The sequence below is a fragment of the Bos taurus genome, chromosome 16 (assembly GCF_002263795.3).
Source record: "Bos taurus isolate L1 Dominette 01449 registration number 42190680 breed Hereford chromosome 16, ARS-UCD2.0, whole genome shotgun sequence".
Lineage (NCBI taxonomy): Eukaryota > Metazoa > Chordata > Mammalia > Artiodactyla > Bovidae > Bos > Bos taurus.
Genome location: NC_037343.1, coordinates 23,557,084 through 23,584,541, shown reverse-complemented (window position 1 = coordinate 23,584,541; position 27,458 = coordinate 23,557,084). Strand labels below are relative to the sequence as shown.

General features: G+C 40.3%; 1 protein-coding gene and 1 non-coding gene across 6 annotated transcripts; both read left to right on the top strand.

The window, feature by feature from the left end:
* BPNT1 (3'(2'), 5'-bisphosphate nucleotidase 1) lies at positions 1 to 27,115 on the top strand. Of its 5 annotated transcripts, none has more exons than XM_005216812.3 (10): positions 174 to 455; positions 6,832 to 6,959; positions 10,099 to 10,203; positions 10,917 to 11,024; positions 12,427 to 12,475; positions 15,241 to 15,332; positions 17,065 to 17,109; positions 21,643 to 21,840; positions 24,577 to 24,682; positions 26,517 to 27,115. In XM_005216812.3, the coding sequence occupies exons 1-10, from the start codon at positions 440 to 442 to the stop codon at positions 26,663 to 26,665; spliced, it is 996 nt and encodes a 331-aa protein (XP_005216869.1). In that variant the 5' UTR covers positions 174 to 439; the 3' UTR covers positions 26,666 to 27,115.
* TRNAE-UUC (transfer RNA glutamic acid (anticodon UUC)) lies at positions 11,283 to 11,355 on the top strand. The gene has a single exon. It is a non-coding gene; the product is annotated as a tRNA-Glu (tRNA).
* Positions 27,116 to 27,458: the final 343 nt, after the last annotated feature.

Here is a 27,458-nt window from a genome sequence, read left to right as displayed (position 1 = left end):
AGGGCTGCTGCTGCTACTAAGTCGCGTCAGTCGCGTCCGACTCTGTGCTACCCCAGAGACGGCAGCCCACCAGGCTCCCCTGTCCCTGGGATTCTCCAGGCAAGAACACTGGAGTGGGTTGCCATTTCCTTCTCCAATGCATGAAAGTGAAAAGTGAAAGTGAAGTCGCTCAGTCGTGTCCGACTCTTAGCGGCCCCATGGACTGCAGCCTACTAGGCTCCTCGGTCCATGGGATTTTCCAGGCAAGAAGACTGGAGTGGGGTGCCATTGCAAGCCAGAATGATTCCTGAATAGTTAATACACCTTTCGTTTTGACTTCAGGAGACTGGCACCTACGTAGAAGCTTGAAGAAAACCCGAAAGTGGAGTTTTCCTGCAGGTGGGGAGTCAGAGCCGGGGATGGCCAAGTAGCTGTTCTGCGCCTGCGCCGAATTAGCCGCATGCTCAGTAGCCGAGGTAGGTTTGCTCCGCATCTACTGTTGACCTATCCCAGGAGGGTGAACGCTGCCCGGGACCTGGTGCCTGATAGCGCTCTTTTGGTTACCCCTGAAGGGTGTTTCGTCTGACTTGGTCCCAGTCTTGTCACCGTAAGTAATTTTCTCCCCTTCGGGTCAGCGCAAGGGCCTTAGGCAGATCTGAGTAGTTTATTCGTCCTCTTAACTCCAGCCCTCTGCACAGATACGAAGAGATTCAAGGGGTTTATGTAAAAAATAATAATAATAGTAAAAATTACGTCAGTCAGGGTGCCTCTCCAGATACTTCAACTTCGGACCTAGATTCTTGAGTGTCAGTATTTTGATTATTTATCCATGCTATTATTTTCATGCCCCTGGGTTTTTTTATGGCTCTGTATTGTTGAAATAACAAGGCAAACCGGGACGGAGTTTGCTGCTGCTGCTGCTAAGTCGCTTCAGTCGTGTCCGACTCTGTGCGACCCCATAGACGGCAGCCCACCAGGCTCCGCCGTCCCTGGGATTCTCCAGGCAAGAACACTGGAGTGGGTTGCCGTTTCCTTCTCCATTGCGTGAAAGTGAAAACTGAAAGTGAAGTCACTCCGTCGCAACCGAGTCGTAGCGACCCCATGGAATGCAGCCCACCAGGCTCCTCCATCCATGGGATTTTCTAGGCAAGAGTACTGGAGTGGCTTGCCATTGCCTTGTAGAGACTGTCTTACGCCTAAAATTAAATTTCGTTAAATTAGCACAGGTTCTTCCTACTGTCTTTTCTGGTTGTAGACTTGCTTGATATGTTTGGATTCCCTGAAAATGTAGATATTAGTTTAAAAGGTTGTATATTTTACTGCTCATAAGATTTTCAAAAAAGAGGTTTCGCCACTTTATATCCTTGGTAATAATGATCAGGAGGATTTTCCCTCACACTGTAGTGAACACTGGCCAAATTTTCTTACCTATGCCTGTCTTACAAATGAACAATGCTTTCTCATTGGTTTAGATTGCCTTTCTTTCATAATTAGTGAAGTTGAGGGTTCCCTGGTGGCTCAGATGGTAAAGAATCTGCCTGCAGTGCAAGAGACTTGGGTTTGATCCCTGAGTGGGGAAGATCCCCCCCTGGAGGAAGAAATGGCAACCCACTCCAGTATTCTTGCCTGGAAATCCTGTGGATAGAGGAGACTGGTGGGTTACAGCCCATGGGGTCACAAAGAGTTGAACATGACTAAGTGACTAACACTTGAACATGTCATGATTCAAGGCTTTTACTTTTATTTTTCTAAGAATTGTCTATTATTGGTGTCATTTACCCAATTTTATTGGATTATTCATCTTTTGCATATTGATATATGTAAGTCCTTTTAACAAAAATTAGCTCATTTGTCTAGTACGTAATGCAAATTTTTTTCTCTTTCTGTCACTGAACTGTTTGCTTATGGTGTTTTGGTTATATAAACGTTTTAATTTTTATGCAGTCAGATTTATCAATTTATTCTACAATGGATTCTTGGTTTTAGTCATGTTTAAAAGTCCTTTTCCAAATTTATAAAACATTTCACTCATGTTTTATTCTTATACTTTTATGTTTTCATTGTCTAGTCTTAAAATCATGGTTTGGTCTGGAATTTACATTGCTATAAAGACTGCAAAAAATTCCAACATTTTTTTTAGAAGATTAGCAATAAACGATGTTTTGCACAATTAACTTTCCTCCATGGTTTAAATTACAACCTTTAGTGTATTTGGATCTAACTCTGGAATTTGATGTCATTAATTTGTCTCGAATTCTGTCCAGGACTAAACTTTTAATTACTATAATTTTATATCATATCCTATTTTGATGACTGGTGAGGAGAGTATCTCTGCCCATTGCTTCTTTTTTTTTTTTTAGAATTTGCTCTGTTACAGTCAGGTTCCAAAAGAGAAATAAGCTTAGTATTTTGATAGGGAATTCATCATGTGTTTTCAGTTCCTAATCTCCATATGTTCACCACATTTGTATTGAGTTCAAGAAGCCACTCCCAGGCTTTCGGAAGAAATGGATCATTTGATTTCTGTTATTTTTGTCCTTCTGAATGAGCCCTGTTAGCAACTATAAAGATTTCTTAAGTGATAGGTGTTAGGTTGATTGCCTTAAATGTCATACAGTTTTTTTTTTTTTTTTTCCTGCTCTAAGTCTCAAGCCCAGAATGTTGTGAAAAAGAGCTTGAACTGTGTGCGATTCACCATTATACTGGTTATCACTTTATATCCTCAGTCAAAATAGCGTCGCAGAAGCTATAGGGATTTTTTGCCCTTAACGCTGTCCTAATGTCCCTGAACTGAATGTCCCTGCAGGATAGTCAGTAATGAGAACAGTCATCATAATCATGGTTAGCCAGCATTACTTAGTGTTTACCTTGTGCCAGGACTGATTTAATATTTATAACAACTCTATGTTACAATATTATTGTTAGTTCCATATTACCGCTTGAGGCACAGAGAATTTAAGTGGCTTTCCCAAGGTCACAAAGCTAATGTGCGCCAGAGCCGGGAATTGAACACAGGAGATAGGCTCCGGTGCCTGTGTCTTTAACCCCTGTTGTGTTGTTCAGTCACTCAGTCGTGTCTGACTCTTTGTGACCCCATGGACTGCACCATGCCAGGCTTCCCTGTCCATCACCAACTCCTGGAGCTTGTTCAAACTCACGTCTGTCGCATCAGTGATGCCATCCAGCCATCTCATCCTCTGTTGCCCCCTTCTTCTCCTGCTCTCAATCTTTCCCAGTATCAGGGTCTCTAATCCCTGTACTGTTTTTGAGTGAGCTTTCAGAGAGACATGCTCACAAAACACAGTGTTTTAGGACCCAGAAGGTGTAAAACTGATAGAGAAGGAAGTACAGTGGATGTAATCTGAACTGCTGTAAGGAAGTGACGAACTTGCAGAAGGAGCTTTTTGGCCTTGCTTTGCCTTCACCTTTGCCATCAACAGGTAATTCTCATTTAGGGTGTGGGAGGGGACTTATCCTGTCTATAATAGAAAGGTCTTTTACAGGTTTTGCAATAATATGATTAGCTATGTTTTCTTTACACAAAGAGCCAAAACTCTGTTCATTTATTTAAAAAGTACTTAAGAGAATTACTAGGGCTTGGGGACAGCCTAATATTTTATCAGTAGTTCAGTGTGGATCAAAGAAGTACTTCAGAGAAAATAGTAGAAATATTCTCTCCTTTGCTAACTAAAAGTGATTTACAAGATGTCTTTATAAATCATTGTGCTTTACATCAAACCTGATTTTTTACATTCTTATAAAACTGGTATTTGTTTTAAAGGGTGATTCATAAGTATGGTGCACATTCATTTTCTGAGGAATGTAATAAGACAAAGCCTAAAGCTGTTCTTTAGAAAGAAAATACTGTGGCCTTGGCAAGCAGAAAAGCAAGTGGTTTACTCATATATGAAGCTTGCCAAGGCTGGGATGGTTACTGAACTGGTTCAAAGGTAAATGATATCTGTGAAAAGTTAGAACACTATACAGTGTGGGAAAATGATCCGCCTTTCACAGATGGCATTGTATAAAACATGGGGACTGAAAGAGCCCACGAGCACATTAAAATATCCTCAGTGGTTAAGACACCTGGGGAGTAGAGATCAGCTACCTGAAGACTACTTTTTTCAGCACAGAAAAAATCAATTCCATGGCTGGTCATGGATATAAGGGAGTAGAGATAGATCAACGAAGTGTTTGCTAAATCCTTCTCCTGTTTTCTCTCTGAGTTATTGCTGAAGTATTAATAGTTATCATTGTAAAGAGTTTTTCCACATTAGTGCTCAGTATGCCAAGAAAATGAATCTAACCTGATTATAATGTAATAAGATAAACAGGATTCAGATATATAGAAACCCATTTTGTTTTTATCTTAGTTCCAGACAATTTCTATGTGTTCAGATACAAAGAAACCCATTTTATTTTTATCTTAGTTCCATACTGGTCCCAGTATGCTATTTATTACATCAGTTTCAGTTGTCTTCCTTCTGAGGGGTTTCAAATATTTCACATGTTTATTGTCTCAATTATGTTCATTATCCCCGTGAACAGAATGTGAATGATAGAAAAAAAGGTGTCAAGAGGTTAAAAAGTGCATCAGATTAAACATGCAGTCAGAAATTGGTGGGAAAATGATGGCTATTGCTGAACTGAGGTTAATAATGTCCTTTCTATTCTGTGTTGTGTTCCCTTATTGCATTGAGATCATGGTGACTTGATTTGGTCAGAAGTGAGAGAGTTTTTGTCCCAGATTGGTTCCCCCTAGGCCTCAAATACAAGACAAAGTACAAGGATTGAGCACAAGAGATTTATTAGGGAGTATTGTCAGGATTCCTCATGGGAAGCGTGAAGGAACTAGGAATGAGCCGGCGGGCAGTGGGGGTGGGAAGCTGGGCCGTGGTGTAGCCCCAGCTAAGGCTCAGCCTACCCAGTGGGTATTTGGAAGCTACAATGGCCCATTGGAATTGGGGCAGCAGCCCAGTTGGAATGAGCAGTGGCCTTTATGTCTGCCTGTTGACCAGTTTTGGGTAAAATGACCCTTCTCAGATAAATTCCCTAAGAAAGGTGGCAGCTAAAGGCCATCTGTGGACAGCCCTTTCAGCAAATGGGGAAGTAAGCGATTCAGCCTCAGAGGGGACGTGAGTAGTGTATTTCAGCATCAAAACCATCAATACGAATGTACAGAAGAATGTGTATGTATATGTATAACTGAATCACTTTGCTCTACAGCAGAAATTAATACAACGTTGTCAGCCAGCTATACTTCAATTTTTAAAAGTCAGTAAGATTGCAGGATTTGAATCTGTATTTTCAAAGAGGAATATATTTGATCCTGGTGGTGGTGGTTTAGTCGCTAAGTTGTGTCCGACTCTTGTCACCCCATGGACTGTAGCCTGTCAGGCTCCTCTGTCCATGGGATTCTCCAGGCAAGAATACTAGAATGGGTTGCCATTTCCTTCTCCAGAGGATCTTCCCAACCCAGGGATCGAACCCTGATCTCCTGCATTGCAGGCAGGCAGACTCTTTACCGACTGAGCTACAAGGGAAGTCCCATACTTGATCCTAAAGACTGTTTTTCCATATTTTTTGTTGGGCCAGGGGCTACATGACACGCCTCACTTTCCCAAATGATTGGTTTTCACTCCTATGACCATGCTATTTGTTCTGTTTGGCCGCTGGTGAAGTCTTAGTTGCTCAGTCCTGTCTGACTCTTTTTGATCCCATGGACTGTAGCCCACGAAGTTCCTCTGTCCATGGAATTTTTCAGGCAAGGATACTGGAGTGGATTGCCATTCCCTTCTCCAGGGGATTTTCCCTACCCAGGGATTGAACCCAGGTCTCCTGCAGTGCAGACAGATTCTTTACCATTCTAGTCACCAGGGAAGGCCCTGGTGAGAATGGTAGTAAATAACCAGCGGGTGAAATTTTATTTAATGTCTAAAGGAATATTCATTGGGTTTCAGAAACTAAATGTAATCACATGCAACCCCTCCCTTTTTAAACTATTAATACGTCCCACATAAGGGCTTCCCAGGTGGCACAGTGGTAAAGAATCTGCCTGTCAATGCAGGAGATGCAAGAGACTTGAGTTCCATTCCTGGGTTGAGAAGATTCCTGGTAGGAAATGGCAACCCACTCCAGTATTCTTGCGTGGAAAATTTCATGAACAGAGAAGCCTGATGGGCAACAGTCCAGGGGGTCGCAAAGAGTTGGATATGACTAAACACACACATACATACACTTCCCATGTACGCAAACGTCCCTTATGCTATTCATCCCTCTCTTGGCATTACCTGTTTTATAGACATTAGGTTACAGTATCTCACCCGCAGCCCAACAAAATATTAGCTCTCATTAGTGGAGAAGTAAATGGCAACCCACTCCAGTATTCTTGTCTGGAGAATCCCAGGGACAGAGGAGCCTGGTGGGCTGCCGTCTATGGGGTTGCACAGAGTCGGACATGACTGAAGCGACTTAGCAGAAGCAGCAGCAGCAGCAGCAGCAGGGCACAAAGTATATTTTTAGCCCCTGAACCACCTTTTAATGGACAGCATTTGCACATTACACACATCATACATCAAACATTTCACATGCTCATAGGCCTAAACCAGTTACCTCTATACCTCTTTTTCCCACCTGCTGAGAAAAAGAATACTGCTGAATTTATTGGGAGAGCTGATGCTGAAATGGAGCTTTCTCCAGGTCTCTTTCAGTAGATGTTTATTAGAGAATCTACAGTTAATTGAAACCGTCCCAAGGAAGAGCTCAATATCTACGTGTTGAATTGAATTCAGGTAAATGAAACCAGCAGCTGGTTTTGAAAGTAACAGAACATTTCTCTTGATTTCCCTTTAGGGCCCATCATGGCATCCAGTCCCACTGTGTTGATGCGGTTGGTGGCTTCAGCATATTCTATTGCTCAAAAGGCAGGAACGATAGTCAGGCGTGTTATCGCCGAAGGAGACCTGGGTATCATTGAGAAGGTACTGAAAGTCTCATCTCATTTCATACCACCTCCATTATTGTTCCTTGAGGTTTAGGTAAAAGGATGTACCAATCTAGACACACTAATAGTTGAAGTAGTCAGTGGCTTCCTTATGGAGCCTGCAAGACCCTTAGTTCAAATGGGTTCCATTTCTGCTCTGAATAGGGCTCCGGACTTCCGACATCCAGAGCTTTTATTTGTATGACTGGGTCTTCTGACCACTGTCCAGGTCCAGAGCACTGGAACCAAGCTTCATATCCTGAAATAATCTGCTTCAGGCAGAGTCATGCTGTCCTTAGTGAACTTAACATATTTGGTCAAATCTGGCATTTAAACAAGTATCCCTTATATTCAAGCTTTAGATTTTTTTTTCTTCATGGAAAAGAAACCTAAAGCAAAGTTTTTCTTTCCAGTATAATAACTAAAAACTTGGGTAAATTATCAGAAAGATAGTTTAGAATGGTAGTTGATTTTTAAAAGAAGTCTCACCCTGTATGTGTTCTAGTTTAAAACATAATTTCTTCCACAGGATTTGTTATTTCACATTACAAATTTGATTTCTCATCATAATCTTTAAGAAAAATTGTATTGTAGTTTTACCAAAGTGGGAAAATTTAGGATATTATAAACATTTTAATGGTTTGAAATAGAGATGTAGTTTAAACACTCCTTTATGATAAGTCAAGCATCTACTTAAGGCTACTTATATAAAAAATAAGGACCTTATATACAAGTAAAAAAAATAAAACTTAGAAATAAGTTCCTGTGAACTAATTATAAGATTTTTAGCATAACTGCTTTTAAAAATTAAGACTAAAAATCACAAGAACAAGTAAAATAAATCTTATTTCTTTTTTTGATAGATTCATGGGCTTAATAGTATAGGAAAGAGATATGTAGGGTATTTTGATCTTGAAGTCAAAATTGATTTTGAATCAAACTTTTTAAAAAATATTATAGTACCTCATTTTCCATTTTCAGAAAGTACTCAAGTTTTTTTATAATACATAAATGACATCTTCCATCCCTTATCCTGAACCTTGGTTAATGTACTCATAACTCTGAACAATGTCAGTTACCCTCCAGTTTTTTTTCATTATACACTTTCACCCTGGAAAGGGGTCATTGGTGACAGATCAGAGGATTCTGCTCTTGACTGTCTTTGTCTCTTTAGCCATTAACTTAAATACAGTATAAAAAATTTATTGAATGCGTATTTCCCAAAGTGTTGTTAAAGAGGAGGCTGAAAAAAAGGATGCTAATCAAATTTGTCAATAAAAATGAAGCTGGGAGGGCTAGTTAATGTATTGGATCACAGAATAAGTATGTGAAATAGTTGCCAACTCTGAGAAAGATGGGCCAAATTCAACAAGATATTACAATAGGAATAATTATAGAGTCCCATATTCTGTGTTCAAGTACTTAGGAGTGAGTCTGATTCAAATTTGTTTGAAAAAGAGGTTTTAGTTGATCACATACATGCTCAATGACAGATTAACAGTGTAAAACAGCTACTTTAGAAGGCTACTGATCTTGCTATCTTGTCTTTCTTATCATTTTCTCTATTATGAAACATAGAAAGTGGAAAAAATTAGCAAAAAGTACAAAATCATCTATCAGGCCACCACTGCCAATATTTTGGATCATATCTTTGCATATTTTCCCCTTAGCTTCACTTACTTTGTTTAAATTGATTTTCTGTTGTGATTATATTAGATGGGCCACTTTGTAGTGTATAGCTAAAGAGTCATAGCAATACAGTGTTCAAGTTAGAAAAAGAGATAATAGGGACTTCCTAGGTGATACAGAGGCAGGACTCTGCACTTCGAATGCAGGGGGCGCAGGTTTGATCATTGGTCGAGGAACTAGACCCCATATGCTGCAGCTAAGGGTTAGCTTGCCATAGCTAAAAGAATTTACATGCTGCAATGAAGATCAAAAATCCTCCATGCTGCGGCTAAGACTTGGCACAGCCAAATAAATAAATACGTATTTTTTTTAAAAAGAAAGAAAAGATAAAAGATAATAATGTCCCTGTCCTCTCTACTGGTCAGATACTCTTGGTACTTCATATCCACTTGTTGACACCTCATTTTAAAAGAGACAGGAAAAAATCAGATTTGTCACACAAAATATCCAGAATGGTGAGGTCTGGCACTGTGTCAGTAGAAAGAGCAGGAAATGTCTTACCTAGCGAGTCTTTGGGATAGCTTTCCTCATAGAGTTGAATAACTGTCATTGTGTCTTTCCCTCTGAAGCAGTGCTGTCTAAACTTGACTGCTAAGTGAGTAATCTTCAATTTCAACAGACCTTTCTCGTAGTTTCATTCCACAGTTATTTACAGAGCACCTACTATGTGCCAGGCACAGTTCTTTAAGAAATAGAACAAAGTTCTCTGTCTTTGCAGCCCTGCATTCTAGCAGAATTGTTCTTTGCATTGGGATAAGCAGCAAACTTCAGTGTTGCAGAAAAAAAATTTGATTTTCACAGTCATTCCTTATCTCATTACAAAGTATTACCAAAGTTCTTCCTGTTGAAGATAATCTGTAAATCCACCTAAACAGGCATGTATAAATTGTGACATATCCTAACTGGTTGAAAACAAGATAACAAAGTGGTCACTGTGTTTTACAAGTGTGATTTTATGACATGTGGATTGAGTTGAATGCCATAGGTGAGTTAGGTAGTAAATATTACTGCTGTTCACTTTCATATTTTTTATAGTTTAAAAACAAGAATTTTGAAATAAGAATCATTCTGAGGACCTCTTGAATTACTAGAATTAGGATTCGTGACTGAAATTTATAGAAGAATCCATATCAGAATACTGTTAACTGCCTTGAAAAATGTATAAATTTCCTGTCAACCTGCTTGAGCAAAAGATTAATGTAGAGATCTGATAAAAGGAATTTGTAAGCTGGGGCAGAAAATGTTCTAAATAATTTAAAAGTTCGTTTCCAAACTTTAGCCACTAGAAGTCCCATGAGGAAAACCAAGCCAAGAAATTAGCTGACTCATATGATGTTAAGCTCCATCAGTCTTAAAACAGACTGCAATTTAAATGGATATAGATAATCACATGAGACATCAAAGAACAACTTTATTAGTTCTGCTAAAATGTACTTTCTTTGTTGCAGACCTGTGCAACAGACCTGCAGACCAAGGCTGACCGATTAGTTCAAGTGAGCATATGTTCTTCATTGGCACGGAAGTTCCCCAAACTAACAATTATAGGGGAAGAGGTAAGACTTGTCAGGGATACCATGTTTTTTTTTATCCCTGTTCACCATATGGATTTGTAATTGTCACTTTGCTATACACTACTTTTATGATTGCAAGCATTGTATTTTTGTGTTTTAACATAAAAATAGCTGTGATGTTCCTTGAACTTTCAGGCAATGTCTGCTTTTAATATTTTGGCCTATTTCTAGACCAGATGTCTCAGTTCTTGACCATAGACAATGTGGTTATGCTTGTGACATTCAGCATACAAAGTATAAGATGAGCAGAATTCTCCAACTTTGAAATAAAATGAGTTTTGTTGTTCCTGGTTTTTTGGTGTTTTTTTTTTTTTTTTTTTTCAGTTAACATTTACTTGCCTATTTATTCAAAGACTAACACTGTGAAGGTGAAGGAGTTGACATCTCATATATCTGAGAGTAAGACATAGCTGATATCAGAGCCACTTGTGTAGATAAATGTGTAATACTTAAACATTCTTTTGTTTTTAATCTTTTTTCAGGATAATGAAGTTAGGACCCTTTGTAATCAACTTTGATGAGCCATATATGATTTGTTTTTGCGATTTTATTCCGTTAGCTTTAAAAGCTCCAAATAGAAATGGTAAACAGAAAGAACTAGTGAAACTTATGATGCTGCGTTACTTGTTACTGAGACAGAGGGTATTCTGTAAAGAGCAAATAGCTTCGGTCATCACCAGTATTCCCTGCTTTAGGATCTGCCTCCTGAAGACGTGGATCAAGAGCTGATTGAAGATGGTCAGTGGGAGGAGATACTGAAGCAGCCGTGCCCATCACAGTACAGTGCTATCAAGGAGGAAGATGTATGACCCATACTATTACTTACCTCTCTGTTAATCTTCTGTTTTTGTTGTAGTAAAGGAAATAAAATCTGCCATCATAATAAAAAGTTGGTAGTTATAAAAAACAGGGCAACCAGGAACCTGAAATCTTTTAGAGCCAACATAGAAATGTCTGGCAACCGTACGGGATGTCTCACCTGTTGATTTTGAGTTCATTTTCTCATTCTGTTGATTTCCTCTTCACTCTAAAACTGTTACTAAAAATACATTTGGGGGAATTCCCTGGTGGTCCAGTGGTTAGGGGCTCTGTGCTTTCACTGCAGGGGCCCAGGTTCAATCCCTGGTCGGGGAACTAAGATACCACAAGCTGCATGGTATGGCCGATAATGATGATAATGATAATACGTTTAGGAAGAAAATCTAATTTGTTATTTAGTAGATTTGATAGTAAAACTTTTCATGGGTAATTGGAACTGGAAAGTGCTGAAATGGATCACTGCCTTATATTTTTGGAAGGCTGTAAAAAGTACGCCCCTTGCTCTTTATAGTTGCTTAAATTAAATCTGTGACTTCAGATAGCTATCACACTTCTTTAATGTTCACGTTTTAGTTTATTTAACACACATTCGTTGAACACATACTATGAGTCAGGTGCTTTGTTCTGTGATATGGAGTATAGAAAGAAAAGACATGATGTCTTCCATCAGAAATATGCCCTCATAAATTCACATCAAGTGTTGTAATTCTAGTGGTTCATGACTGTGTATCCTGAATCATATTGAAAGTCCTAAGAAGAGAGGATTTCTTGTCTATTCTATTTCAGTCTTATAAACAATTCATTTTTCTTGGCCATATATACACTGTGTCCTTAAGATAGTCCAACTGTCATTATTTTTTCTAAATCAGCATTTATATATGAGTAGTATCCACACAACACATTTTTGCTGCCACTTTAAAGTTTTCCTTGTATCACGATCTGGAGCTCAGGATGTTCATGGCAATGTGTTGTAATTGTTTAGGTGACAATAAACTTTTACCAGTTCAGCATTTTATATTTAAAAAAATTTTATTGAAGAACAGTTGATTTATAGTGTTGTGTATCTTTGATTACAAAATACTTTTTTTACTATTTTTTTTGATTATTACAAAACTGATGATGTTGGCTTAAGCCTCCCATAATTTCAGAAATGCAAAAGATAGTTTTTAGTTTATCTATTTAAATCAAATTTTTTTTTAATTTCTGTTTTTTGGTGTTTTTTTTTTTTTGGCTGTCCTGTGAGGCTAGCAGGATCTTAGTTCCCCAACCAGCAATCAAACCTGGACTCATGGCATTGGAAGTGAGGAGTCCTAACCACTGAACCATCAGGCTGTTTCCACTTTTTAAAATTTTATATGCTTAATTTGGACATGTTCTCTTTTTTAGCTTGTGGTCTGGGTTGATCCTCTGGATGGGACCAAGGAATATACTGAAGGTTAGTATCTCTTTTGTATTTGGCTTTTGTATCTGTATTTGGCAGCTATAGGACTAGTATATGACGTCCAGTTCAAATACCAATCCCCCCACTACAACCAACCCGAAGGTCCCATACACAAGAATAACTGACATTAAGCCAGTGTAACCAAAGAGACTGTACTGAACCCCCAACTTTATTAGGTAGGAAACCAAGAGCATTGCTGTACTGCCTTGCTCTGCCAGCATCCCATGGTGCACATGCCTCACTCCCCTCCTCTGAGAACTGCTGTCTCACTTCACAGCATCACCTCTAAAGATGGGTTTTGAAACATAGTGCAATATTTCTCCCTCCTGAAATTATCTAAGATCAGCAGACTTAGAAAGCAGCAAATTAAAGTTGGCAACATTGAAGTGAAATGGACCAGGCTCAGAGCCAGAGTGGTAGATTTTAGGAGCACAGCATAAGCTTAGATTCTTATTTTTGAAAGAAAGATTAGCGTGGGTTTTCTTGTATCGGTTCTCAGCTTCATGGCTTAAAAAAAGAAAATGTCTCATAATCACTAGAAAAAACTTTCTCTGTCCTTAGATGAGACACATCTACAAGTGAATTCTGTAGTGTGTATGTGTGTTTTTCCAGAAAACGTCTCTATAATCCATTGAGAAATAGGAGAGCTCTAGACAGTTTAAGTGAGTATAAGAGCAGCTAACAACTGGTTCAGATCTCAGCCCCCACGTCCAGAAAGTTTGATTTACTAGCTCTACAAAGGAGCCTAAGAATCTGTATTGAAAAAATTGAGCCCGTTCATTCTAATGGCATCTTCCCTGGTGGCTCAGATGGTAAAGAATCTGGCTGCAATGTGGGAGACCTGGGTTTGATTCCTGAGTCAGGAAGATCCCCTAGAGAAGGGAATGGCAACCTACTCCAGTATTCTTGCCTGGAGAATCCCACGGACAGAGGAGCCGGGAGGGCAACAGTCCATGGGGTCTCAGAGTTGGACACAACTGAGCGACTAGCACTTTGTTGCACTTTCTTTCTGATGCTGCTTGTTAGTTCATCGTCCACACTGTGAGAAATCTTAATTTAGAGGCTTGAAATACAAATCTTGATGGTGATCCTGGAATCGAGAGTGATCTAGCAGGCAGAAGTGAGTCAGATGGTGATGGTGGGGAGCGCAGAGGAACCTAATGATGGCTGTGGAGTTATGGCTGATTTACTTAATTGGTTTACAGATTGTTACTAATGAGACCATGTGTATCAATCAATTCAGTTAAGTGTCCGTAGTTCCTACTCCTGTCCCTGGTCAGCACTCTCTTATAATTTGTGTATTTTGCCAAAAGTAGGTTTAATCAAGGATGCTGCTGCTGCTGTCGCTTAAGTCATGTGCGACTCTGTTCGACCCCATAGACGGCAGCCTACCAGGCTCCACCGTCTCTGAGATTCTCCAGGCAAGAGTTCTGGAGTGGGTTGCCATTGCCTTCTCCGTAATCAAGGATCAGTCAGTTCAGTTCAGTTCAGTTCAGTCGCTCAGTCGTGTCCAACTCTTTGCGACCCCATGAATTGCAGCACCCCAGGCCTCCCTGGCCATCACCAGCTCCCAGAGTTCACCCAAACTCATGGCCATCGAGTTGGTGATGCCATCCAGCCATCTCATCCTCTGTTGTCCCCTTTTCCTCCTGCCCCCAATCCCTCCCAGCATCAGAGTCTCTTCCAATGAGTCAACTCTTCACATGAGGTGGCCAAAGTACTGGAGTTTCAGCTTTAGCATCAGTCCTTCCAAAGAACACCCAGGGCTGATCTCCTTTAGAATGGTCTGGTTGGATCTCCTTGCAGTCCAAGGGACTCTCAAGAGTCTTCTTCAACACCACAGTTCAAAAGCATCAATTCTTCGGCACTCAGCTTTTTTCACAGTCCAACTCTCACATCCATACATGACCACTGGAAAAACTATAGCCTTGACTAGATGGACCTTTGTTGGCAAAGTAATGTCTCTGCTTTTGAATATGCTATCTAGGTTGGTCATAACTTTCCTTCCAAGGAGTAAGTGTCTTTTAATTTCATGGCTGCAGTCACCATCTGCAGTGATTTTGGAGCCCCCAAAAATAAAGTCTGACACCGTTTCCACTGTTTCCCCATCTATTTCCCATGAAGTGATGGGACCAGATGCCATGATCTTCGTTTTCTGAATGTTGAGCTTTAAGCCAACTTTTTCACTCTCCTCTTTCACTTTTATCCAGAGGCTTTTTAGTTCCTCTTCACTTACTGCCATAAGGGTGGTGTCATCTGCATATCTGAGGCTATTGATATTTCTCCCGGCAATCTTGATTCCAGCTTGTGCTTCTTCCAGCCCAGCGTTTCTCATGATGTACTCTGCATAGAAGTTAAATAAGCAGGGTGACAATATACAGCCTTGACGTACTCCTTTTCCTGTTTGGAACCAGTCTGTTGTTCCCACGTCCAGTTCTAACTGTTGCTTCCTGACCTGCACATAGGTTTCTCAAGAGGCAGGTCAGGTGGTCTGGTATTCGCATCTCTTTCAGAATTTTCCACAGTTTATTGTGATCCACATAGTCAAAAGCTTTGGCCTAGTCAATAAAGCAGAAATAGATGTTTTTCTGGAACTATCTTGCTTTTTCCATGATCCAGCGGATGTTGGCAATTTGATCTCTGGTTGAATCACTGTAAATTCCTTACCTTTATTGCAAAAGTAACTTGGGAGGCATTGATGTGCTGCTGATGAATCATAACATGAGTTATGTAATTGATATGAGTTTTCTTCTTTTTAGGTCTTCTTGACAATGTAACAGTACTTATTGGAATTGCTTATGAAGGAAAAGCCATAGCAGGAGTTATTAACCAGCCATATTACAACTACCAGGTATTACTCTTAAATGATACTGAAATATTTTTTCAGATAAATAATTATGGTGTTCTATGATTCTTAATGCTATCTAATCTAGTGGTTTCTAGCTTGGTTGCACCTGCAGTCTGGGGGAACTTTTCAAAGTAAGGATTCCCAGGTCACACCCCAGATGTACTGAGTCAGAACCTCTGGGGGTGATGATACCAGGAATATGTATGTATTTATGGGACTATACATAGACACACTGTATGTGTTGTATATGTTTTTTTACATATGCCTTATGATTCAAATCATAAGCAAAATTGGGAATTACTGATATGGTTCTTGATTAGCTTGGTCATTGAGGCACCTGATTTACAGGTGGTGCTTGAAGCACATTGAAGAAGTGAACCATTTCAATCAAGAAAAGAGGCTAGCCATGTTGTTTTGCAGGTAATTCTACATAATGCCTAAATTATGGTCAGCATTAAATAAATATGCTCTTGCACTGTTTCCTCTTACTTTTTCTCTCTAATCTGCTTTGACTTTCTACTATACTCTCAAGATATTGTCTTCTGTAGAACAAGAGGCTAATGTACTTCCAAATCAGTAATATTACCATTAGATCACATGAAATGTTAAAGGAAATTGTTGAAATAAAATACTTAAGGTATTTACATTAGTGTAACCTTGATGAAAGTGAAAGTGGAGAGTGAAAAAAATTGGCTTAAAGCTCAACATTCAGAAAACGAAGATCATGGCATCTGGTCCCATCACTTCATGGGAAATAGATGGGGAAACAGTGGAAACAGTGTCAGACTTTATTTTTGGGGGCTCCAAAATCACTGCAGATGGTGACCGCAGCCATGAAATTAAAAGACGCTTACTCCTTGGAAGGAAAGTTATGACCAACCTAGATAGCATATTCAAAAGCAGAGACATTACTTTGCCAACAAAGGTCCATCTAGTCAAGGCTATGGTTTTTCCAGTGGTCATGTATGGATGTGAGAGTTGGACTGTGAAAAAAGCTGAGTGCCGAAGAATTGATGCTTTTGAACTGTGGTGTTGAAGAAGACTCTTGAGAGTCCCTTGGACTGCAAGGAGATCCAACCAGTCCATTCTGAAGGAGATCAGCCCTGGGATTTCTTTGGCAGGAATGATGCTAAAGCTGAAACTCCAGTACTTTGGCCACCTCATGTGAAGAGTTGACTCATTGGAAAAGACTCTGATGCTGGGAGGGATTGGGGGTAGGAGGAAAAGGGGACAACAGAGGATGAGATGGCTGGATGGCATCACTGACTCGATGGACGTGAATCTGAGTGAACTCCGGGAGTTGGTGATGGACAGGGAGGCCTGGAGTGCTGCGATTCATGGGTTCACAAAGAGTCGGACACAACTGAGCGACTCAACTGAACTGAACTGAACCTTGATAGATCTTTAGAGAAAAAAGTAACTAGAACAGGGACTATTACTTCTGAATGTCCAAATTGAGTTAAGAGCAGGATTTCTACTTCTTAGATAACTTTGGGTTTTTCCTACTGTGTATATCATTATAACTTTTTTAGTTATAGTCGTGTGCTTCTTAAGAGTGTCATGTAAACTTTAAGGTAAGCTAATACTGTTCCTTAAAAGAGGGGCATTTAATTCATAGATAATATTGCAATGCATGGCACCTTTTAAAAAAAAAAAAGGTTTAAGTGCTTTGGAGTTACTAAAAATTTCCGTCATTTCTTTCTGAAGTTAGAATACTTGTATTCACTTTCCACAGAACAATGAAAATCAGAAGTTAAGGGAACCCAGGAATGACGCAAAGGTGAGAAAAATAGCTAGGCTTTTGGCTCCACTGGTAGGTAGAAAGAAGTAGGCAGCTTTGGTACCCCAGGAAGCCAGTGTCTGTGCCATTCCCCAGCTCATTTTCCCCTGTTCTGCTTCTCTCCTTTGTCACCTGTCCCTTTACCACCTTTCCTTCTGTACACTCCCTTTCTCTTTGTCTCTTCCTTCTCTCTTGCTTATGCCTTAAAATTTGTTGCAACAAGGAGAAAAAGTCACTCAGCTTTGTTGGTAGTTTTCAAGGCTGAATGTTCAATTTAAGATCTTCATCGTTTATCAAGAGCTTCCTGTGTACTGCCAGACTCAAGGATCTACATGCATTATCTCATTCTAAGGTGCACCATCATTCTTTAAGGACACCTTCATCCCCATTCAAAAGATGAGGACACTGAGACAGATAACTTGCCCTGGTTGGTCACTGGCAGATCTGGGATCTAAACCACAGTCCGCAGTCTGTACTGCTCTCTTAGTCACATAAAGCACTTCTCACAATTCAGACTGCATTATGGCTTCTAACAGATACTGAAGCTGGGAAGCACTCTAATTAAAAGAGCATGGCAGAACCTACTGTATAGCACGGGGAACTCTACTCGATGCTCTGTGGTGACCTAAATGGGAAGGAAATCCAAAAGAAAGGGGATATATGTGTATGTAGAGCTGATTCACTTTGCCGTATAGCAGAAACTAACACAACATTGTAAAGCAGCTATCCTCAGATAAAAATTTTTAAAAGAAGAATTCTGAACAGGAAATAAAATTTAAAAAAAAAAGAGCATGGCAAAGTACAAAGAAACCCAGTCTGTCTGAACATCAGAGCTAGCTCCTTAACCATTATGAATCTTACTTGTCTCATCAGTAAGATGAAAGTGTTAGCCTTTACTACACCCAGACAGTTGGTGTGGCTACTCTGAATGGGAGAGATAGTGAGAGAGGCTGAGAGATCAGGAGCTCAGAGGGAGGCTAGCCGGCTGCCTCGTGGGGTTTGCATTTACCTTGCCAGGGTGCCAAGAGTCCATGGTCCTGTCCTCTTTACCTTCGTGTTTATTTACACAGGGCGTGTGAGTTTTCTAGGGCCCAGAATACTCATATCCCCCTATTAAGTATGCTTTCCTTTCTTTTTCAGAATGACTGGAGAGCTGAATTAATAAGTAGGGTTTTTTTTTTTTAATGTTTTTATTTACTTATTTTTTTAATATTTTTAATTTTTTGGCCACACAACACTTGGGATCTTAGTTCCCCAACCAGGGATCTAACCCACGCCCCTTGCATTGGAAGCACGGATCTTGACCACTGGACCACCAGGGAGGTCCCCATGAATAGGTTTCTTAAGAGCATGAAGTTGGTCTCGGCAGTTGAGCTGAAGTGTAATGAGTACCCGGAGCCTGTCAGTACTCTGAAAAGTCCAGCTTCTCCTAGGGTGTAGATGCTAGATCAAACAGGAAAAGCAGGCGAGCATGCACTGAGCCCCAGTGCCTGTTCTTTGGTTCCTCTGTTTCCCCATTTGCAGAGTGCTCTCAGCACTTTGGAGGCCAGCCTCCTCGCCTGTAAAGAACCACCTCGCCAGTGACACGGCCCTCCCCCAGGCAGTCCGTCCATTTCCAGTGGCTGATGATTGGATAGGTGTAAAGGCCTGGCATTTCATCCCAGTTTGTGATATGTTCTCTACCGGGGTCGAGCCCCGGTTGGATCCAGGGATTCCCTCAGGAGGATGGCGTTGGCGATTAAAAGGATAGTTAAAAGGAGAAAGACACAAAGGCTTGACCTGACTGGTTTATGTGGGAAACTAATAAAGTTCGTGACACTGAACTTGCTCAGACCATGGAGGCCGCAGGCGCCCTCTCAAATCGCGGAAGGTGCCTCACCCTGGGCACCTTCTCAAGTGGGTCTTAGAAGCCTAGGCAAGTAAGTGGTCTCAGAGAGCCCCCACGCTCCAAGTCAGTCACCCTGAAGGAAGAACAGAGAAGAAAAGGAGGCAAGAACGACACGGGGAGACCAAGCTTTGAGCAAGGCCCATAGCTTTATTTTTCAAAGGGAGCTTATATACCTTAAGTTGTGCATAGAGGATAACAGGGGGTGTAAAATCATGCAAAGTCAGCAGTCTTTGATCCTTATCGAAACCAGGCTTTCTTTTCTGCAAACTTATCATTGTATACAAATGCTTTAGGTGATTTACATCATCTTCTGGCCAGAAGACCTGTTAACATTTTATGACTCTGATAAAGGTTTGTCAACCGTAAGACTTATTTTCTCTAAGAGTAATTATTTTAAAGTTTGGCGCCATCCTCCGAAGGTGTTAGATAAAGTTGCATTCCTATAGGGCAAAAGTGCAGTGGGCTTACAACAAAGGAAAGAATTTATTACCTTGAGGGTCTAAAGTAGTTAACACCAAGGCCACTACTTATTTTTTCTATATACCAACTATATTAATTAATACACTTCCAAGGATACAATACAGGGGATGTGGAAACTTGGCGGCAAGCATTGGCTCAACAATGAAATCTTCTACTAGTTCTATTCTAACAATTTCTAACCCTCCGAGAGGCTCTATACTATTTGAATACCTTAAGCTTCCCATGCCTCTAGCAGTTGGGAGGCTGTAAACAATCGTATGCGTAGCTGTAGGAGTCCGGATAAACCTGTCAGGCAAGTTAGAGAGCCATCTGAGGGGTTTGGATTGAAACACTCCTATTATGCCCAGGAGGCTAATTAACTAGAGCTCTAAGTTGAATTCCTTTAGAGAAAGGTGGTCGGGGATAGCCCCCCGTTAATGTCAGAGGAGTTGGTGAAAGTCGTAAAATAGTAAAACAGATTCTGGTTTTGGGGTAGATGCTCAGGCAGATCCAGGGGGGTCCTTTGCATATCAGGCCTTTGCCTTTGCATATCAGGCCTCTCCGCATGACCTGTGTCACGGGTAGGAACTCCCGTGCTGGCTCCCGGCAGTTCTCCCCAGTTTGGTATAACCCTGAGGAGCCGTTCGGGCTCCAGAGCTCCCCCTGGGGTCGGCTGAAGCTGTGGTCGGGTCTGCATCATAGCTCAATTTCTCCCTCTGCCCACTCACACCACCTCCCCTCCTTTGCACAGTGTGGATCCCAAGGGCAGTCCTTCATAAACACCCTTCTTAACTCAGAGCCCGCTTCCCAGGGAATCCAACCCTGCAACACAAGCGTCTTTCACTGTAACAGCACCCAGAGTACTGCTCTAGGGTATACAAAATGATGTGTGTGAAAGCATTTTGACAAGTACACTGAGGTAGATAGTCTAGTTCAGTGATAACAGATACTGGCTTTGAACACAGAGGAGCCTCAGTTTGATTATGATCTCCCTAGAGTCCTTGGAGAAGGAAACGGCAACCCACTCCAATATTCTTGCCTGGAAAATTCCATGGACAGAGGAGCCTGGTAGGCTACAGTCCATGGGGTCACAAAGAGTCGGACATGAGCAACTTCACTATACTCTAGAGTCCTTGGTCAGGTTACTGAATGATTCCAAAACTCATTTTCCTCATCTGTAAAATAAGGATGATAATGCCTACTACATGGGACTGTTCTGAGGATTAAATGAGATAATACATGTAAAGCTCTTAGTATGGTGCCTGGTACATGTTTAGTATTCAGTAAAAATACATGTCTGTATATCCACTCTATTGCTATAGTGATATTTCGATGACTTTGTGTTAACCATTGTAGGCTTCAGGTTTAGCTTCCTCGAAATACAGGTTATGTTTTTCTATGCAAAGTCTATCGTTATAATAATGTGGTTGAAAATTCTTTGAGCTCTGCAAAGGAAAATACAGATTCTGGGATTGCATTGTCATTGTCGTTTTACCACCGTAATTGTCAGTAAAATTTTTTAACCCTGACCCCATTATCCACGGCCACTTTTCAGCATTAGCTTCTTCAGTCACTTTGTCTCTGTAGCAGCCAAATGTATTATCACCGTTTCCTGTTCGCATAGTAATGTGATCCCTGTTGTTCCTTGGACAATGAAAAGTAATCAATACATGATATTTCATTTCCTGGGAATTTATGTACCTTTTGCAAAACAGCTCTTTGCAAATACAATAATGAGGCCGTTGGATAATTCTAAGAGGACCAGGAATCAGTATGTGATATTGCCTTTCCTGAAGACTCCAGGCAATAACCAGAAGTTTCTTTCCACACTTTTTTTTTTTCTTTCCATACTTTTGAAGTCCAGTGATTATTATTATTATTTTGGCTGTGCTGCATGTCTTGCAGGATCTCAGTTCCACAACCAGATGTAGAAACTGGACCATGGCAATGAAACCCAGATCCTAGCCACTAAGCCACAAGGGAACTCCCAATTATCAACCAAAACAACAATGAGAATAATCAGTTGATCCTCTCAGGAAAATTTCTTTGTTGATGATACTGTTTTGTACTTTATAACATTACCATTTTTTAAATCATGCTCCTAATATAACTACATGTTGTATTTATAATGAGCCTTTTTCTCTAAGTGATGACAAGCTTTGCTGTTGTTCCATCTGTTTACACAGGCAGGACCAGATGCTGTGCTGGGGAGAACTATCTGGGGAGTTTTGGGTTTAGGTGCCTTCGGGTTTCAGCTGAAAGAAGCGCCCGCCGGCAAACACATCATCACAACAACCCGGTCCCATAACAGCCAGTTGGTTACGGACTGCATCACTGCTATGAACCCTGATGATGTGCTGAGAGTGGGAGGAGCAGGAAATAAGGTATGAAAATGTGTCCATCATCTCCTCTGAAATGCAACTGAATCATTGAAAGAAATAACTGAGCTTTTACAAAATGTGAAATCAGAGTTTGGGAGAAGAGAAGAAAGATCGTTATCTGCCATTAAAGACACATTTCAGCAACATTTGATTTTTTTTTTAAATGTCGTGGTTCAAGCCTTTTTTTAACCTAAGAGAGTTCAGTGATAATATAAGTCATTTGCATAAGGCCCCATGCCTGTTGCCAGTCTTTATTTTCTCAAGGACCCTCTTGGATTACTTCCTAGATCTTCTACAGACTCTAAGGATGGGCCTGCCTGCCCCTCCCTGGATGCCTCCCCCATTCATTCATTTAGGCCCACATCCTGAGAACATGGTGAAATGAAACACAGTTTGATCTCCATCCCTGATCTCCTCTCATCTGATTGCCCCTTGGTTATCATCATGATGACATCCTTCAGGCGTCTCAAATTCAGTATCCCCAGTTGGAGCACATCCTCTCTCTACCAGCACCCAGATGTGTTCCACTCTCTACTTCCTGTCTGCTTAATGGCATCGCCATTTTCCTAACTCTTCTAGCCAGACACCTGAAAGTCATCGTATCCTCCTTCCTTCCTCACATCCTATCAATCTGATCCTACTTATGGATCTTTTTAATTCTCCTCTAAAGTCTCATCTGTCTCAACTGCCAGTGCCCTAGTTGAAACCTGTCATCGTCCCGCATCCAAACTTTACGGCAGCTTCCAAAGTGGTTCCCCGTTCAAGGCCATGTCCTCACAGTGCCACTAGAGCGATGAAAACACACAGCTTATCATGGCACTCCCCTGCACCACATCCCTGGGTGATTCCACCTCACAGCAGCTGAGAATGGGATGTAAATGCCTCTATATCCTGACACCCAAATGCCCCCAAGCATGTGTTTTTCCCACTTGTATGTCAAGGGTGACAAATGATAAATATTTATTGAACTGAATGGAATTCATTTCTCCTCCCTTATCCTTTGGAAGTGGGCTTCCCTGGTGGCTCAGATGGTAAAGAATCTGCCTGCAATGCGGGAGACCTGGGTTCAGTCCCTGGGTTGGAAAGATCCCCTGGAGGATGGCATGGCAACCCCCTCCATTATTCTTGCCTGGAGAATCCCCATGGACAGAGGAGCCTGGTGGACTACCGTCCATAGGGTCACAAAGAGTTGGACACGACATGAGCGACTTTGTAAGCGACTAAGCACACACACCCTTTGGAAGCAATAATCAGCTATTTCTAGATCCTTTTCCAAAAGCATTTGCTTGTAAGAGGGTTAAAACTGGAAGTAACAGTATTTTGAAAAAAAAATTTTAAACATCTAAAAGTAAAAATATATTCCTGGTATTCCCTGAAATATGATTTCTCTTTACTCCTTTTATAACTACAAAACCCATTACCTCTTTTATTCCCAAGGGGTACCATTCCCCATTGGAACAAAGTCCCTATCCTGCACAACCCCCCACCTCTTTTTCTTCTATGAAAAGACTTTGTTGGGCAGTTCTTAACTTTTTTGCATCAAGGACTTCTTTGAAAATCTAACAAAAGTTACAACTAGCCCCTCTTCTCTCAAAAAGTATTCCTGGCACAGTTCTTGGCACATAATAAAGACTTGACACAGATTTCCTCAAAGAAAGAGAAAGCTTTTACTCAGAAGTCTACAGCAAGGTTTAATGGTTTGAAGGTGTTCTTGAATACAGTAATCCTAAAAGGAATAGCTGGTTACCTTGTGTTCACTGAGGTTCTTCTCATTCTCCTGGGCTGGTCTTTTCATCTCGATATTTGCATTCTGAATTTTATAGTACTAATTGTTTCACAGTGTAACCAAAAAATAAGCCAAGTGGCTAATGAGGGGCTGATAGCAAGTTTATGTTTAGAGTCACACAGTTTCTATTGGCAACCTTATTTTTATATGAATATTACAGATGTTAGTAATATGAGTCTTTTAAAATTCACACTTTGGTAGCAGAAACAGTAACAGATATGATTCTAAAACATGGCTTCCCAGGAGGCTCAGTGGTAAAGAATCCACCTGCAATGCAGGAAACGCAGGAGGTACAAGTCCGATTCTTGGGTTGGGAAGATCCCCTGGAGAAAGAAATGGCAACCCACTCCAGTATTCTTGCCTGGAAAATTCCATGTTCAGAGGAGCCCGGTGGGCTGCAGTCCATGGAGTCAAAAAGAGTCAGACGTGACTGAGCATACACACACACATGATTCCTAAACAAAGACTTATGAAACTGTTTGTTGGATTAGTCAGCATCACACATCTATTAGAACTTATCACAACTTATACATTACTGTGCTGGCTGATATTTCTGTCTTCTTTACATAATAATGGTCAAATTTTTGCAAGACTAAAAAACTTTACTTTTTCTACAACAAAATACATATAGCTTTCACAATAAAAAGAAAAACAAACACCATAAAAAAGGGAAAACTTTATTTTCCTAACTTGGAATATGAAGAGGCTGCAGATATCCTCCTTATAGCTTATTTGACTACTTCCCCCCCTCCTCAGATCACTGTATAAATTATGCATGTCTTTCTGTATGTTTCTTCATAATACTCATGTCATTTATACCTGCTGAAGGCTTTAACCTAAGTCGAGTCTGATTGAGGAATCAAAATGCTTGAGAAAAAAAAACTAGCAGTTTCCCTTTATTGGTACCTCAGTCATTTCATGGTCAAGGGATTATTACTCTCTTAACCTTACAGATAATTCAGCTGATTGAAGGCAAAGCCTCTGCTTATGTATTTGCAAGTCCAGGATGCAAGAAGTGGGACACCTGTGCTCCAGAAGTCATTTTACATGCTGTCGGAGGTTAGTCCATTTTATTTGGGGGGAATTATACAGTTTTCATATTATGCTAAAAAATTATACAGGTTTTATACAGTTTTCATATTATGCTGGGACATAATATTTCAGTAGTATTACTTTACCTAGACTCTTAAAATGTAAATGATAGAAGGAAAGTTAGAGGTTATACAGTCCAACCCCTGCATTTTATAGGTAAGAAAGTAGATTTCCAGCAAACTCATTCTTGAGTTAGTTTCTCCTTTGGACCTTGATCTTCACGTAGTTAACTTAATGAAATCCTTATTAATGTATGGCTTTAATGCTTTTAGGGTTTTTTTTTCCTCTTGAAAAGTAGAATATTTATTGTGATTATCCTCACCTCAGTTAGTTTCTTCTAAGCCAATATTGATAAATGTCTCGGGGCTAGGGCTGAAGATCATAGACTTGGAATTTTTTTTCTGACTCCAAAAAATACTATAGATACATACATAGCAAGATGATTTTTCACATTCAGATAGACATCAGATCACATCTATATTGGGGCAGGGGTACCACAACACGTGGCTCGTGGGATGTTAGTTCCCCAGCCAGGAACTGAATCTGGCCGCAGGCTTCCCTTGTGGCTCAGCTGGTAAAGAATCTCCCTGCAATGAGGGAGATCTGGGTTCAGTCCCTGGGTCGGGAAGATCTACTGGAGAAAGGAAAGGCTACAGACTCCAGGATTCTGTCCTGGAGAATTCCATGGACTGTATAGTCCATGAGGTCGCAAAGAGTTGGACACAAATGAGCGACTTTCACTTTCACAGCAGTGAAAGCACAGGGCCCTAACCACTGGATTGCCAGGGAATGCCTGTGATCACATCGACTCTTAAACGCTCGATTTTCAGTCTGTCATTTCTCCTAGTACATTATTGCATCAATACCTCATTAGCACATTACATGACAGGGAAGGTAAATACATCATGATCCATTCTCATTCTCATTAGGGCTTCTCTGGTGGTCCAGTGGTCAAGACTCTGCACTGCCAATACAGGGAATGCAAGTTCAGTCCCTGGCTGGAAAACTCAGATCACACATTCTGCAATGGAGCTTGCCCACTGCAATTACTGAGCCCATGCCTGACAACTGGAGAAGTCTGTCAGCTGCAGCGAAGACCCAGTGCAGCTAAAAATACACTTTAAAGAGGGAGAGGGGCTGGCAGGAGAAAATGCAGAAAACAAACAAAAGTGTTCAATGAAACTGTAATATGACACAGTTGTAGTTAATGAACATACTTCAACTCTTACCAAATAAAGTGTTACTGATAAATGGTAGAATGAAGGAAATACTTTAGAAAGCAGGAATTGTGGGTGATGGAATATAATCAATAGGAAAATAATCACTCCAGAAAAAAAGAAATTAATTGATACCAAGAAATATAAATTGCAAAATTCCTGTTTTGTAAACCAGATTTCTCTAGGGTACAGAACCAGTTGCTACCTGAATTTCATTCTTGTCTTTCAGAGGAATGTAAAAAGTTTCCCTACTCGCATTGGACATCCCTGATGGTCCTGTGGTTAAAACTCTGCGTTTCCAATGCAGGGGGCATGGGTTCAATCCCTGGTTGGGGAAATAAGATCCCACATGTTGCACAGTAAGGCAAAAAACAAAAACAAAAACTATTTTAATCAAGGAGGAAAAAATAATGATAGCCTTTAGTTAGTCTTAAACTGCAAGTGAAATTAACACTTAAGCTTTGTGGTCCCTTCTCATGTTCCTTATTTTATCCAACATTCATTGTATGTTATTACATAGGGAAGCAAGAAACACTTAGATGATCTGATCAGTCATTGACATTGTATTGATGTTTTTTCCACAGGCAAGTTAACCGATATCCATGGAAATGCTCTTCAGTATAACAAGGAAGTGAAGCACATGAACTCGGCCGGAGTCCTGGCCACACTGAGGAATTATGACTATTATGCAAGTCGAGTCCCCCAGTCTGTTAAAAATGCCCTTGTTCCTTGAAGGGAAATCTTGTCAACTCAGCCAGGAGAAGGACTTGGTTCTCAAAAATAATACATTTTAAAATTAACTGAATGGAATTTGAGCTCCACTTTTACTTCATTGTTGATCACCAGTTTACATTTGATTACTTAGGAGTAGAAAATAGAATTTTTAAATGTCTTGATAAATCAATCACCCAGACCAATTTTGACATCTGGAAAATTTGCAAAGTCACTCCGTGTCACATTTCTTTTCCTCCTTTTATTTGGAGCAGTGAAAGAAAAGTTCATTTCCAATTCGCTGTCCTGATCCATTGCTGAATCAACATTCCTATTTTGTAAACAGATTTCTCTAGGGCATAGAACCAGTTGTTACCTGAATCTCATTCTTGTCTTTCAGTGTAATGTAAAAAGTTTCCCTACTCCCATCCTGAATACATTAAAATGTCATTGTATATGTTGAAGAAACAGATTTTGGAGAAATGTTTCTTTATAATTATTTACTTTGAGCTCTCTCTCTTATTCACCAGCTTTTTTTGTCTCAAGTTATTTGAAAATGATATATTTTCTACTGTGGGCATTACTTTAATCTTACGGCATCATAATGCAACCTAACTGTGGAAAATTAGGTAATTGACCCTATTCCTTCCAAAGGGAGATTATAATATATGCTATCAAAATTATTTGGACATTCTGCCTACGTTTTTATTTTTTAAGTCTCTGTCCCATGCTTTTAAATAATTTTTCTGTTATTGGATTAAGCGATTGGTTTAACTTAATCATCCCCTAACCCACTACATGTCAAAATTACCTGG

Coding starts and splice junctions, on each gene's coding strand:
- BPNT1 (XM_005216812.3), top strand. Junction 21,841..24,576: donor TGGGAGGAGCAGGAAATAAG/GTATGAAAATGT, acceptor TTAACCTTACAG/ATAATTCAGCTGATTGAAGG. Junction 24,683..26,516: donor CATTTTACATGCTGTCGGAG/GTTAGTCCATTT, acceptor TTTTTTCCACAG/GCAAGTTAACCGATATCCAT.